This window comes from Pelecanus crispus, chromosome 28 (assembly GCF_030463565.1).
Source record: "Pelecanus crispus isolate bPelCri1 chromosome 28, bPelCri1.pri, whole genome shotgun sequence".
NCBI lineage: Eukaryota > Metazoa > Chordata > Aves > Pelecaniformes > Pelecanidae > Pelecanus > Pelecanus crispus.
Window position 1 is genome coordinate 1,977,434 of NC_134670.1, and position 16,221 is coordinate 1,993,654.

At 42.4% G+C, this 16,221-nt stretch overlaps 2 protein-coding genes across 2 annotated transcripts in view; one reads left to right on the top strand and one right to left on the bottom strand.

Annotated features, from left to right (window-relative positions):
- LOC104032779 (polypyrimidine tract-binding protein 1-like) overlaps positions 1-16,221 on the bottom strand; it is a 213,163-nt gene that overhangs the window by 19,172 nt on the left and 177,770 nt on the right. The window lies entirely within an intron of this gene.
- On the top strand, positions 960-6,526 carry LOC104031699 (kelch-like protein 15). The gene is given in 2 exon segments (XM_075725275.1): positions 960-1,664; positions 5,420-6,526. Coding segments are annotated over 2 exon segments (1,812 nt in total).

The following is a 16,221-nucleotide window of genomic DNA, read 5'->3' on the forward strand; positions in this document are numbered from 1 at the left end:
GCAGGCTTCAGCAGTGTGGGAGCGGTGCTAATTCCATAAGGTGTGGCTACAAACACCCACTCGCCATTTTGGTTTTGCACAGACGAAGAGTATCTCCAGTTTTGTTTTCCAGGATGCGTGCTGATGAATTAAGGAGAGGAGGTGATTATCTGTTGGTGGAGTCTAATCAAATACATTCCAGTTAAAATGGCAGCAGTCAGGATGTGGGAGTAACATGATAACTGCTTGCAATTGTTATACTAAATTCAGAGTTAAATGCACAAATACTGGAGTGAATGTTGCAGTGTAATTTAAGGTGGGATAAAGTGCAACAAAAATGGCTGAACCAGTTGTAGTTGCTGATTGATGCCAAAAAGGGATGGTGTTACTCGTCTTCCCTGTTCCTGGTTGCGCGTGATGCCCTGCCCTCTGCAGCAGCTTGGTTCTCGTGCTGTGTCGAGTCAGAAGTCAGCTCGCTGCTACGCAGAAAGCTCTCTGAGGTGTTCTGCGTGCTGGGGAGTGGTGGTGTTTGTCTTGTTCTCCCCAGTTCCAGCTTAGTTTTCTGTCAGGTTTAGGAGTGGAATTGGCTTTCTAGAGCAGTGCAGGGAGCCCCAGAAATGGCTCAAAGTCGGCAGCAGGAGCTCAGACCCCCGAATGAGGACAGAGAGGGAGAATGGAGTGCGCCGTTGCCCTTTGACTAGTGAGAAATTGTTAGCTTTGCTCAAGCTTCCTTGTGCAACTTCGAAAATGAAATGAGACTATTTTGGGGGGAGAAATATTTAATGATTGTGTTTTAGGTTGTTTCTTAAGTTGATTTTTCAGCTGATGAAAAAGCAAAAAGGATGGTGAAGGCTCTACATCTTCATGAAAGGAAACTCAGTCAGCATTTATCTGATCAGGAAGGGCTTGTGATATGTTACTAGAAATAAGAATTTATTTTTATTTTTATTTATTTATTTTTTCTTCCCCCCAGGTGATTCATGGCAGGGGACATGGAAGGGTTTAGCTCCTCCACCCATGACGCCAGTGTCTCTGCTGGATTGAGAGCGCTGTATGAGGAGGGATTGCTTCTTGATGTCACACTTGTCATTGAAGACCGCCAATTTCAGGCCCATAAAGCACTGCTTGCCACCCAGAGTGATTACTTCAGGATTATGTTCACAGCTGACATGTGAGAACGAGATCAGGACAAAATCCATTTGAAAGGTCTGACAGCTACAGGCTTCAGTCATGTCCTCCAATTCATGTACTATGGAACTATTGAACTGAGTATGAACACTGTTCGTGAAATCCTTCAGGCTGCCATGTATGTCCAGCTTCTAGAGGTGGTAAAATTTTGCCACTCTTTTCTCTTAGCCAAAATCTGCGTAGAAAACTGTGCAGAAATTATGAGACTTCTGGACGATTTTGGTGTAAACATCGAAGGAGTCGAGGAAAAACTGGACTCCTTTCTGCTAGAGAATTTTGTGCCACTCCTGTCCAGAGCTGACTTCCTTTCCTATCTGAGCTTTGAGAAGCTCCTGTCTGTCTTGGATAATGATCGTCTGAGCAGGTTTCCCGAGATAGAGCTGTATGAAGCTGTCCAGGGCTGGCTGCGCCATGACAGAAGACGCTGGAGGCATACGGGCACCATCGTGCAGAACATCAGGTTTTGTTTGATGACACCATCCAGTGTTCTTGAGAAGGTTGGTGCATTTGAAAAGCACTAGACAGGATTCATCATTTAGCTAGGGCAGCATGCCATTAAATAGGGAAGATTCCCAAACCTATTAGGAGGAACAAAAAGGTACTCTTGAGTAGGTGCTGTACTTCATATTTTTACGTCTAAAGGCTATTGCTGACTTGGATAGATTTGCTAGCAGTATTTATTATGTGCTGAGCATCTCAATTGTGACATATAGATTGTTGGCTCCACTTTGAGAGATTAGCTTTGAGTTAGATTGCAGCTTAATTGTGATAATTTCTCTTGCCAGTTCCTAAAAAGGAACAGCAGAATACTTAATTTGAGGGCATTGTCCTTGCTGCACAGAGGCTATGTGCTCTTGTGTTTCTGTGGTTAGGCTGCAGAACAGTGAGTGAGTTGTAGCACTTGCAGAATAGCCCTTCAAAGCCCCGTGCTGGCACTGACCAGTTTTTGTCCTGGCCATGGGATGTAACTAAGTAATGACCCATGCTAGAAATAGGGAAAGTTAAGCACAGCAGCTTGTCCAATGCTATGGATACTGATGTTTGGTTGCAAAGTAATTTTGGTTGCTGCTGGTTTACACACATGTGTGACTTTTTCTGTTTGACTGAATTTTAATTTGGAATAAGTGCATTAACATTTTGGTAATGTTTGTTGATAGGCTTATAATTATGCTTAGAATACGACCAGAGTTAAGTAGGTGTGAAAATAATAAGGATCCTAGTTAGTAGGATTGATGGATCTTTAGTTTGATTCAGCTTAATTGGTAGTAAAGTATCACTTTTTTTGCAAGTTAAAGGAAGAATTTGCTCTCTGGAAGTCTGATACAGATGGCATCATTATTAATTGAAAAGGTGTAGCATAGCTTCTGTATTGCTAGTAGTTGAGTTTGAGTTGCATCACTTAATATTTAGAAGTGGCAGTTTTAGAAACTTCAGTAAGCACAAGTTTATAACCTTTGAAATAGTTCTCTGCTTACGTGGCTAGCGATGATAGTCACCTTATGAGCCATCCAGATTTTTGTGTGTTTTTTTACCAGTTCTACAGAAGGAACGAAGTGAATATCTACCACATATAATACCATGTTAAGAGTTAGTTACCCAGTGTACAAGTAATAGATGTTTAGTTTGGGCACTTTAAAAGTAGCCTTTCCTTATGGTTTTGAAAGCTTTTTCCTAAAAGCCCAAGTAACAAAAATACAAATAGAGCAACAGCTGTAAATGGTTGTATTGGGGGGGGAGGGGGGAAAGGGCAGCTACATGCTGAAGTCAGACTTGTGTTACAGAACATTTACCTTGCATTTCCTTACTCTTCCTGCAGCTTATTAATTTGCTTAATTATTTTCGGGGGGGGAGGAGATGATGAAGATAACATGGGATACGTCTGGTCTTCTGTGGGGATCACTTTTCACATTAGAAACGAATGGCTTACATTTTTGGTTTTACTTTTTCATAGAATATAGATGGAAAATACTGAAAGTTGCATAGCTGCTGCAACTAGAAAAGCATGCATTGCAATACAGCAGAAAAATAGATTAATAGCTGCATTAATTTGGAAAGCCAGCAGTTTTTACTGTGAGTTTTGCCGATTCAAAATGAAGAAGAGAAAATGCCTTAAAGCTCCAGTTTACTATGGCTGGAGGGATGGTGGTGATTTTGGTGAAGTCTTGATGGTTTTGATATTGACTGCCCAGGGGGTGAGTATAGAGATGGATGTTTTTGTTTTCCTTATCTTCTTTTTTTATGGAATGACACATTTGATTTTGTTCATGCTGTTCCCTCTCTGTGCAGCTGAAAGTCTGACTGAACCACTGTAAACTGGTAGAAGATGCAATGAGATGGTTCTCATTAGAGTTCTTCGGGGAGCTCTTACACTAGCGCTGTGTCCTAGCAGAACCTCTTTAAGAAGGTTTTGTCTGAAAAGCTGAAGAGGAAGAATTGGAAAGAATGTAGAAAACGACACGAGCAAAGCTTTAGCACTTGGATTAAATTCCTTTTCTATAATGAGACTGGGGTTGGTAAGGAAGTCCAACTTAAACTTCTTTGAGACCCTTCAGCAAGATAACAGAACAGTCTTTCTTTAAACCTGGAAAATGCTAGGAAGCATTTATATATATCTTTTAAAATCAATTCAGAGGTGATGATGTACTCTTAAGAATGTGCATTTGTTTTACTTCAAGGTTCATCATGGTTGGTGTACGTTTCCATCTGGTTTGGATGTTTTGCAGAAACTTGTGAGCCTTCTTTCTAACGGAGTATGTTGGTAATGAGGGGCATGTTCCTTGTAGAGCTTCTCCATTTGAACTTAACAGGCAAATCAGTCTGCTGGTAAGCACTTAGAGATATTTGTTGATCAACTCCTTGTTGCTACTTATGGGCAATGGCAGAAGCGTGCTTTTGAACGCTGAGGGATTTCCTTCAGTGTATTTTGGGTGTTAGCAATTCCCACAAAAGGCTCGCTGAAGTCCATGTTCTTTCATCTGCTAAAACTCAAATAGATGCAGAACTTACAGTTGTATTTTACTACCTAAACACCTAAATTTTAATGCTTCTCTTTTTTGATTGTACACACAAGTAGTTAAAAGTATTGTAAAATTATTCAGAAGTGTAGGTGTTTGGAGGGTTTTCCTTACTACGGGCTGAATAGGACTTTCAGATAATTCTGGAAGATTTCAGGCGGGTGGTGTGTGAATGTGGAAGTGGGCAAACCGACCTCCATTGGCATCAAGCAAGCGTGAGCAGTCTGTCCTTTCCTATAGGCATATCCTAACGTTAATCCTAGACCATCGTTTGAGCCCCAGGAGAGGTACTGCTCCTGTATGGCAGAGGTTGTGCTGGTGAAAGGTGGAAGGCTAGCAACACTGGTATTTTTCCTCAACAGCAAGTGTAGGAAGCCTCCAACTACCTTTCTTAGCAGAGTGTAGGTAGCCTGTCACTCTCTTTTGTTTTGTGGATTTTTTTTTTTCTGAATATCGTAAGAATTGCTAGTGCTTATACATTTTCATGTTCATCTCTTCAACATTGTGCTTGTAGATAGCTTGCTGACGAACTTCAGCCTGAAAGAGTTGTTTATAACTGGTAGTCGCATTTGCTTTTTGATGTCTTTCTGGTTTAGGGTAAGAGATTGAGGCTTTGCTTTGATGTCTGTGCCTTTGTCAAGTTAAGTAGTAGTAACCTACTAATAGATTGCTTCCCCAGTCTTGAGATGATGTCTCTGGCACTAGAGATATTCCTTTTGTATGCTCTCATGGGGTGAGATTTAGGCTATGTGAAGGAGTAGAGCCTAGCATTTGGGAATAGCTGCTTGGGCTTGGTTCTGAGAATTGAGCAGAAATGAGACTAGGGTAGACGCTGGTAAACACAAAATGGCTGTGTAGAATGTTTTTCAAAACCAGGAAAATAGTGCATTTTTAATTTAGGTGTTTCAAGGATCAAGCAGAAGGTGAACAGAGGCTTTTTTGGGGGAGAAGCAATAACCATTTTTAGATGTGGGGATTTCAGTTGTGCTGAATTCCGGCTTAAGTTCTGCATGTGAGTATTGTGCTGAAAACGTTAGTCACTGCTGTTAATCACTACATTGCCTTCTGGATTTTGGATAACAGTACATTAGCTTAACCCTCCGGGCACAAATGCAATTGCTCTCAAGATTACCTGAATGAGACTAAGTAAAATAATCTTCTACTGACACATAGTCATTTAGGTTTTCTGGACTGTTTCTCTTGGTCAGAATTTTAATATCTTTGAAATGTATTCATAGGTAAAAGCATCAGAGTTTTATCGATACTCCCGGCAGCTGCGACATGAGGTTGACCAAGCCATGAATTACTTTCATAATGTCCACCAACAGCCTTTGATGGAAATGAAATCAAACAAAATTCGTTCTGCCAATCCCCAGACTGCAGTATTTAGAGGAATCATGGGATGCAGTATGGTAAACAGTAAAATTTTTCTTTTGCACAAACCAAGGGTCTGGTGGGAACTAGAGGGCCCTCAAGTGCCTTTACGACCACACTGCCTTGCCATTGTGAATAACTTTGTGTTCCTATTAGGTGGGGAAGAACTGGGGCCAGGTGGTGAATTTCATGTTTCACCCAAAGTGTTTAGATATGACCCAAGACAGAACACTTGGTTACGAATGACGGACATGTCTGTTCCACGTTCTGACTTTGCTGTTGGAGTTATTGGGAGGTATGTTTATGCAGTGGCTGGGGGAACCACAGATGAAACGTTTTGCGCAACTGAACAGTATGATATTACTAAAGATAAATGGGAATGTGTGGATCCCTGTCCAGTCCATAAATATGGACATGAAGGGACTGTGCTTGGTAACAAGTTGTATATCACTGGTGGAGTTACATCATCTTCAGCTTCTAAGCAAGTGTACGTGTTTGATCCCAGTAAAGAAGGGACAGTAGAGCAGCAAACAAGGAGAACTCAAGTGGTCACTAACCTTTGGGAGAAGAAATGCGAAATGAATTATGCAAGATGCTTTCACAAAATGATTTCTTATAACGGTAAGCTTTATGTCTTTGGTGGTGCCTCTGTGATCCTAAGTCCCTCCTTTGAATCTCAGGGATGTCCTACAGAGGTTTATGACCCAGATACTGATCAATGGACTGTATTGGCTTCTATGCCAAGTGGTAGGACTGGTCATGGTGTAGCTGTTCTGGACAAACAGATAATGGTTCTTGGAGGCCTTTGTTACAGTGGTCACTACAGTGATTCGATTCTCACCTTTGATCCAGAGGAAAACAAATGGAAAGAAGATGAATATCCGAGAATGCCGTGCAAGCTGGATGGCTTACAAGTCTGCAGCTTGCACTTTCCTGAATATGTTTTGGAGCATGTTAGATGTTGCAGCTAACAGAGAATGGACAACTCGGTGGAACACAAAAAGCTATACCTAGTTTGTCAAAAGATACAACCCAGTTGAATTCCTTCAGAGACATTACCTTGTGTATAAGAACAGCTGCTAAATGCTTAAGAGAAGCAGGATGTACAGGGAGAGTACTTACCAAGTGTATTAGAAAAGCCAATAGTTGGTCTGATATTGTAAAAGCTTTGTTTTTATTAACAAACATAATTGGAAGTAGGGGAAGAAAGATACATTTTTGAGTGTGATTATTTTTGTAACTTTTTATGTCCATAATAGTTTTTTTCTTTTTTTTTTTTCTAATGGCCATTATACCAGTATACTTCTGATATTGGTTGAGTTGAGCAAAATATTTGTGGCAGGAAGAAAGACTTTATTTTCATTTTTTCTTGAGCACCAAAATAAAGCTCATCATCTGTATTAGGGTACAACCAGGTTTAAAAGAACAAAACTAACCCATTTCTGTATTTGATGTTGTCTTTTGCATGCTTTTGCCATTAACTGCAAAGTATTCTCAAACCTGCTAGGTGTTTTTGTTTTCCCTTGTATATGTTGAAGAATAATCTTTACCCCTTTGCATGACCTTTTTCCTGGTTTTGTATAGTACTAGCAGTAAGTCTGCCCAAATGCAAATTACACATTTTCTACTACATTGAAAATAAAACATTTTTATATTCAAACCCACTATTTCTATGCTGCCTTCTATTGTCTGCATTGTGTATGAATTATTTCAAACTTAGTTTAGGCAAGGAGGTGTTATTTCTAATGTGGAAATTTAGGGGGATGTTGCTCCCTTTGCAAGTGCATTCTTTTGAACTCCCTGAGTACTGTACCTTCCTTTTCTACAGTGATTTCTGACTGGAAGATGCTGAATAAAGTGCTTTTGCATTGCTGCATATCAAGTCTACTGCTTAAAGTGAAACACAGCAGCACAGGATTTTACAAAATACGCAGGTGCACATTTCAGCATTTTGCCCCTACACATCTGAACTAAGTGTGAGCCTTCACCTTCTCCAAATCTCTCCTCTGGGTTCTCGAAGTGGCTAATTTCACATCTTTAAATATCATCAGAATGCAATTACTGTTGTTATTTATGACTAAGTAGATAATTTTTACCAATCTACTGCCAGTAATATCTGCAAGTTAACACAATGGAGTTATTCCAAGCCCGCTTGGACCACACATCTCGATGCAGGCACTCAGAGGTCAGCAGCTATAGCTGTGCAGGGTTTTTTTGTAAAAGAAACAGAAATGGTACTAACCATCCAACCACCTAACTCCACATTTTCAAAACACAGTAGTTCATAGAAGTCGATAATTAAAATAATAATTAAAAAAAGATTATACCACTTCAATACAAGTACAAACAAAACACTCGTACTGAAGTATGAGTACAAGCAAAGTACTGAGAATAAACGGTAGTTTATCCAGTTCCCAAAATACCTGTGGGTCAAAGCAGTGCTGAGCATTTGCTTGTTGACATTTTCCTTTTTCATAAAAAAGAAGACCAGGCAGCACATTCAAACAGAAGAGAAACTCAGGTAAAATGCGTTTACTTTTTAAAAAATAATTTATAAAATAACAAGTTATCAGCAGTTCGTTATGAGGCAGCAATATAAAGAGTTTAAAGTTAACAGGGTTAACAGAGTTTAAAGTAACAGGGTTGAATAAGGAACTGAAATTAAGTATTACTCTATTCACAACAGTACTTTGCTAGCTCCTTTGTGTCCATCCAGACTTCTCCATTTGTCTGCACCAATCACATCCATTATGCTGCACAGAAGTCTCTTGTAAACAACTTCTATATTCAACACAGCAAAAAGAAAAAAAAAACAAACCCAAAACCCACACCACTCCCAAAGTTTCCTGATACTAATAAGCAGCTTGCCTTACTACTTATGAACCAAAGGAAAGAATCACATTTATGTCACCAAAAATGACAGCAGTCACATCAATACCAAGCAGACACTGTCTAATCAATTGGTAGCAAGATCTTTTACGATGTTTTTAGATACTCAGCATACTAAATACAGTGATATAGCACAGTAAAAGCTGTATATTTTGAGGCTGATTAGAAAAACAGACTATGTAGAAGGCTGCTTAGACAGTAACATTTCTTACGTATAAGCCAATGCCAGCTGGAACAGATCAAAACGTGGATACAGCAAAGTTGAAGAGCTCCTCACAAACCAACCAGCTGCTCTGGCACATTACAGAACACTGGTAGATCCTGAAGGACTTAATCCTTGCCAGGCTACACTCACGACTACACTTGAAGCCTTCAAGCTAACAAAGCAGCTTCAACTAGAATAAAATCTGGGTATCCCTCAGAACTTGCAGGAAGTAGTGAGGAGCCTTTCTGAAAGGAAGGGACAGAAGACAACTTTCCATATATGAGACATTACAAAACAGGTCTTTAACAATTGCCACCTCAGAACTCTTACCTGTGTGTTTTGGCAATAATGCCTCCAAGGACGTCTAATTTTACCTTGATCACCTACATCCCAGACTGTGAAACAAACATTTTTATATTCTACCATGTCCACATGAAAACCTAAAATAAGAGAGTCAAATAGTTAGAAAGAATGCTAGTGTTAAAAGGTAATTCTAATCACGTTAAACATAGTTACTTCCCAAGTTATAGTTCTCCCAAATATATATAAAATGGCTTATCACAATTGAATTGCTAGATCAAGAAGAAAATTGACTTAAGGATGAAAGAACAGATCAATAAAATCCAACTAGAACAAACAGAAAACTTGATTCAGTTCACAATATATGCTACAAGCTGCTAATTTAACAACATGCATTTTACATGCAGACTATTAGGGGTTTTTCCCTAAAAAGAACGAGCTTTTTAAACACTCTTAAGTCATTGTTGACATATTGCTGTGTGCTTCTCCCCATCTCCGCTACCCAGCACTGAGGCAGAGAACAAGCAATGAAGAAAACAAGGGTCAGTAACACATTTTCATCCACAACCTACAGGCTCACAAGTTTCTAGTCAGCTTCCTTACTACTTGTGTTACTTAAGTTTTATCATTCACTTTGAAAGTTTCTTCTGTGTAAGTCAGAATGGTTTTAAATGCCTAGCAACAATCTACAAGCAGCACACAGTTTCTAACTGATCACATTTGCTACTTCACACTCAAGCAGGGGAAATGTCTCGCTCCACCTTCAGCTAAGGCCAGTTTCACATGCACCCGAACCAACAGGAGTGGGCACTATCAATGGAAGACACAGTCTCCCTCATTCCAGTCCCTTGTCCCCTTGCTAACACATTTCTTTTGCACTGACAAACAGACATATATTAGGAAACTCCTGCCATCCCTCCACATATACCCTAAGGGCTTTAACTCTTCTTCAGGACATCACTTCTATTCATTCAGATCCACTAGGATGCTTTCATTAGGAGTCTCCACTTCTGATCTTTAGAGAAAGAAGGCCTTCTGCACTCAAATTTCCTATCTATGGATATTGTCCTATCTATGGACATTGCAGGCATACACTGGACTTTTCTAAAACTGTGCAACTGCTTATTGTTAGGCATTTCAGAACACATAAGAGCAACTCAAAATACTACTCCTTACGTTAAAATCCCAACGCTTAGCGCATAAGCGCCTAAATAAACAGCAGGTACTAAACACTTTCCACAACAACAGCTTGAATAAAATGTCTATTTGTGAAACTTAAATTGCTCCATAAAATTTTGCCCAAACAAAAATACATCCCCCCCATCAAAGAATTAATTAAATAATACTTGCACAAGAAACCAAATGTTATCCTTGTTTGATAACATTCTGATGGGTTCTGAGTTAATTTCCTACTTGGTGACTGTGATATATTAAGCTTTAACTGGTTTGATGACTTGACTATTGATAATACAACTGTTTCCTTAGCCTTGCAATAAAATGGAAATTGAGATTACCTGCTTATTCAGAATGAAACCAAACTCTTAAAAAGCCGCCTCCTTCTCAAAGACACAAACTGCTGCTACAGCAAGCTCATTAAAAAACCCATCTATAATTGTCCTATGTTTTGATACTGTGAACAGGATTATACATGACCATGCAGTGTCTTTGGTATTGTCATTGTGTTTTAAAAAACAGTTGTTCTAATGGTTAATATCATGAAAGAAGGGGGGTGGGCTGGGAAGCTACCATCCAAACCAAAGCTCCTTGAGGGGTAATAAACTCCCCAAATGCTCAAATTAAAATTTAACAGTTTCAAGTTTGCTATTGTCTAAGTGCTGGTCTCTTTTACAGCCGCACACAAGCACAAACAAAAAAGAGACATGGCGCAGCAGAACTTTCACAAGAGCTTGCAAGTCATGAAACTTGTAAATGTTAGCATTTTCTCTAGACCAGTGAAGTGTCAGGTAGCCTTAGAAAACCCTTTAAGCAAACTCTGAAACCCTCAAATACTCCCATCTACGCTGAAAAACAATGGTTTTAACAGCACAATGCTTGAAGGCCAACACTATTCTCACACGGTTCAGCTTCAAGTGAGCATTTGTAGGATGCCTCCATCTTTGCAAGAAAACATAATGCATGCACATGATGTATATGTGATAGTTTTCCAGGAAGTGAACATTACGATCATTTAGTGAAACACCAATTAAAGCTACACATACTCACCAACTCTTCTCCCACCCCCAAAAAACCCCCTCAGTTATCAGTAGAACAAACACTGACAAGATTTGTTAAAATCCACAACAAAAGACAGACAGCCTTATCTACACAAATGGATTTAGTGTATTTAGGGGTTATACTAAAGAGACAGAAGAAGACAAAGGAAAAAAAAAGCTGATCTCATTTCAAAGAATATACATAGGGTCTTGAGAACCATTTGAAGATATGACTCAGAGTTAAGAAAGTAGAAACTAGTTAAGAATTCTATTTGCTAAATTTAAGAAATTATTGCCCCAATTATCCACTCTGCTCTTGTGCCAGGACCCACCACCACCTCCATGGCGTTGGGAAAAGGCTTACATTAGCTACTGAAAGTGCGAAGCCTGGAGACTTTGCTTAAATCCACTATTAGCCACAGTTCTAATTAAGCTCTTGGACTTTGCACTGAGGCCGGCTGAGTTATGGATACGTGTTTTCTTCTTCTGACTCCACACTCGAGACGGCAGCTTTTAACCGAGGGGAGGCAACTTCTGCAAATCACCATGACCCTATTTGCAAAAACTGCCTCTTTTAGCCAAATTGCAAACGTTAGGAAGTCTAAACAAGCAACAGACATCAAGAGCAGAGCCTCCATTCACACTTCTTACTCCAGTTTGCCATTTACCACCCTTTTTAGAACAAGAAATTTCAGAGCACCACATCACATTTAATCGTTTGAGCTGCTACGAAGCGTAACTATTGCTTTCAGTAGTCCAAGAATAAACACGTGTTTACATTTGCTCTGGAGCACAGTGTAAATCTACAAGCTATTTCCTTGCTGCTTCCAACATGAACATTTCCCACAGTCAGAGAAAGAAAAAAAAAGCACTTCTACTATATTTAACTGATTCATGACATTCATGTTACAAACAAAAGCCAACTTACAAAAATAAAATTAACGAATATCCAATTTACTACAGGTTTGTATCCCTTCACTCTTCTCTTACCTTTATATCAGTTCTCTCAGAACTTATTTATCCTTCATGTACTATTCCTCTTTCAGGTTTCATTTCAATTGGGTAAGTCTTCGGGGGACACAAAGGGGTCATTCTGAATACAGCTTCTCAAGAAAACACACGTGCATGGAAAATAAACCCAACAGCATGCAAACCAACACTGCTTAAAAAAAAAAAAACAAAACAAATAAAACCAGCTAAATGGGATTGTGCTGTACAGTGACACTGATACAAAAATTCGCAGATACTATTCTTCAAAGCCCGAACCTCTCCGTAAGAGGAAACGGAGTCTTCAGAAAGTTCCCGAAATAAAACTCAATAGCAACAAAGTCACTATTAAGCAGGCATTCTTTATTGCAGCGCTGGGCAGCACTGGGGATCGTTCCACCATGAGTGCTCCAACGATTTGGCAAACTTCCAGAGATTTTATACTATCAAGTTATACATATTCATACGATTTCTGAGAATTCATCTACATAAACATGAGATTTCTTGGAACTCATTAACATATGCAAATGTCTAATCCGCAGGCATAGTCATCCTCTTTGGTGGTCTTCAGGGGTACTCTGGTGGTCTCCAATAGTCTTCTTCACTTGTCCGCTAGTTGAACTTTTGGGCTTCCTTTGTTCATTTATGGTCATTCGAATTAGCTCATCAGTCCTTTGGCCTTGGAATGCTACGAGACCAGCTCCTTGAGTGCTTATCTCAGCATGGGGGTCCTGAGTCTATGTTATCAGTGTTTTACACAGGAAGCCTAACAAGCTTGCTCAGGGTCTGTTTTAATCCTGCCAGACAAGGAGTCACATTCTTCGAAATATCTGTCTCAGCAGATAACTAAAACTATCTGAGTCAGGTATTGTCAGAGGTTTAGCCCTTTCAATACAATTCCCAAAGAATCTGACAATTTTTTTCCTGATGTATTTAATAATTACCTTTGTATTCGAAGCTCCTGAGTAGCTATTATCTCAGTTAACACTTGCACAACTACACCAAGACACACAACACTAAACTGTGATACCGAAAGGTGCACAATGGATCGATAACCTTTCTTTTTTAAGCACAAGAAACTATGAGTGAAGAGTTTTACAGATAGGTACATGTCAGGTTAGGACTCACGTTTTTCCACTCTAATGCCCTGGTTGCCTAGTCTGAGTCATTCAATCCTATCCTACAGTTTTTTCTTTCCTTTTCCCTCATGTTAATTCCATCTATCCAATGTAACATGTTCTGCTTCTAAACATCCAATTTAGATTCTGTGATACAGTCTCATCACAACATAGCAGAAGTTTTACCCTCTTCTACTACGTAGCAAATATGATGCGGTCTCATGCTCTGATCCAGTCCTGTATTTGAATATAATCCATGCCTTAAAAATCAAAATTATTAAAAAAAAAAAAAGATGCAGTTGAACCAACTGCTAGAAAGTGTGACTCCCGAACTCATATCTAACCTCAGTTTGAACTAATTCCCTACCAATGAAGAAACTAAAGCCTTGCAAGCTGTTTTGATCTGTACGACACTGGTTTCCTGTTTTCATTATTTTGCAGAGTGGAACAGAACTACAAATGCCATAGACACTATCTCATCCTACAGTCAAGCTCATTTGAGGATTTTACTTCATTCAGAGTCATATGAAGAGTCTGGCTGCTAGGGAGACAGTCAAATCACTTCCTTGAAACCAAGGGATGTACTAAGTTGTCTCAAAGATAAAAATTACTCACATTGTTTTAACAGGGATGAAAGTCTCCAATTTGAAGCAGCAAAGATACAATAAAAATTACTGTGCATGTAATAAAGAACTCTGTCATCACAAAGTGTGTGGAGAACCTGGAAAATTGTAATTTAAAAAAGCTGCATTATTGTGTCTGCTGTGCATACACAGGCAGCGTTAAGGATGAGCAGTGTGCCAAGAAGTTTCACAGTTAGGACCCAGTCCCATTGCTGGCTACATTGAAATGAGCACTTCATATCATTTCTTAGGACAAGCTCCTTCAGGCTACGGCCATGAGTCAAGTTCCATTCACATCGGTAACAGCATCTGAGAAACAACTGGGGGTTAAGATGTGCTTGTACATAAAGCTTGGGGGGGGGTGGGGGGGGGGTGGGTGCCTGGAAGAAGGCAGGGAAGAGCTGAAGCGGGGGAGGAAACACCAAATGCAGTATGCACTTGCTTTGAGCTTTTGAGCCATAATCTTAAAGCGAGAATCTTCAAGAGCCACCGCCTTCAACTCTCGCACAGTCCGTGTCAAGAGAACCAGAATCTAATTCCAAAGAAATAACTACGGGCAGACAATAAAGCTAAGCATTGAAAGAGCCACCGCCAGGGCTTTATGGTTCTGTACACGGAGTACAGCAGAATGAAGGTGCACAGCTATAGCAAAACGTCCTTTCACCCGAGTCAGAGACACAGACACCTCAGTTACAGAAAATCGGCCGTTCTATGGCAATTTCTTAAGCTCTTGGCGTTAAACACGCGGGGCTTTGTCACGTCCCGTTGGAAAAGCTGCAGTGCTCGGGCAGGAGCGGCGTCTCCAGGCCGAGAGCACCGCCGCAGCGGCTGCACGGGGAGAAGCGAGGCACAACCCCCGCTCGCCTCCGGGGCAAAGGGACACCCTCCTCCGCCCCACGCACCTTCCCCAGCAGGCGGGCACCGGCGGCCCCTGCTGCAGGGTGATCTCCGTGCCACATTTCACTCCGGCTCGACGCCAGCGGAAACGCAGGTGCAGGGAGACGGGGCTGAAGCCTCGCACGCCCCGCTGCAGACCCCGGAGAAAAAGCGGGGCTCTGCCTCTCCTCGCCCACCGCGGCCGCGACCCCCGACAGCGGGCTGGGGGGGGGAGGGCGCCGGGGGGCAGACAGCGAGAGCACGGCGGAGGAAAAGGGCAGGCAGGCATAGCCCGACCCCACCCCCTTCCCCCCCGCCCCCTCTCCTCCCCCGGCTCGTTCGCTTTCCGACGGCCCCGCAAGCCCTGAGGAAAGGGGACAGAGAGGTGCCCCGTGTCCCCCGCGCCTTGAGCCCGCGGCCCCCTCCCGCCGGCCTCCCCTCGCCCACCGCCAGCGGGACGCGTCCGTGAGCGGCACCGTGCCGCCATCGCCCCTTAGCCATGACGACGCGCATCCGCTTCTCGCCGAAGAGGCGTGAGAAGAGCGAGGAGACGGGGGCGGGTCCATGGTGGCTCCGGCCAGGGCCGGGCGGCGGCGCAGGGAGCGGGAGGAGCGCGGCGAGGAGGCGGGGGGGAGGGGGCGGGAGCGCGGACCCGGCCCTGTCTGCGCTCACGGATCCCCCCGCAGCGAGCAGGCGGCTGCTGAAGCGCGGGTTCGCCCGGCGCCGCCTCAGGAAGCGCAGGCGGCAGCTGCGGCTTCCGTGGGCGGGGAACCTCGCTCGCGAGCGCGCTCGTTCTCTGCCACGTCCCGCTCGCCACGGCCGCCACGGCTCAGGCGGACAAAATGGCGTCCCGCTCGCCACGGCCGCCCCGGCTCCAGGGCGGACAAAATGGCGCCGCGCTCGCCACAGGCCCCGGCCGCGGAAGCAGCCTTTGCCACACGGCCCCAGCGCCCAAGGGCGGCGGGGACTGCTGCTCGCAGCCAGCGCCGTGCCCGCGCCGCTCCTCCGCCCGCTGCCGCCGGCGCACGCCGGGGGATGGAGTCGCAGGCTGCCGTCCCGCCTCGCCGCGCTCGGAAGCTTGCAGGACTTACCTGTTTTCTCTGGAGAGCCCTCAGTATTTACCTTGTTTTTTGGCCAGGAAAGTTAAGCTGCCCTGACCTTAGCTGAGGATAAGCGTACCACAAAATATTTGATGGACATTTTGAAGTAAGTTACTTTCTAGACCTCCAGCCTGACATAGTCTTACTCTAGCTAGGTCATGAATAGACACCTTTCATTATTTCAGCTGTTTGAGTAGTCTAACAAACATTTGTTTTAGAAGGGATTGTCAATAATCAGTGTTTCAACATGAACATCAGCGGTTGCTCTGTATAATCATACACAACTGTTATTCACAACAGACTTTGGATTCATTCTCCTCTGTTCAGGTCACGGATGTTAACGCTGTTAGAGGAC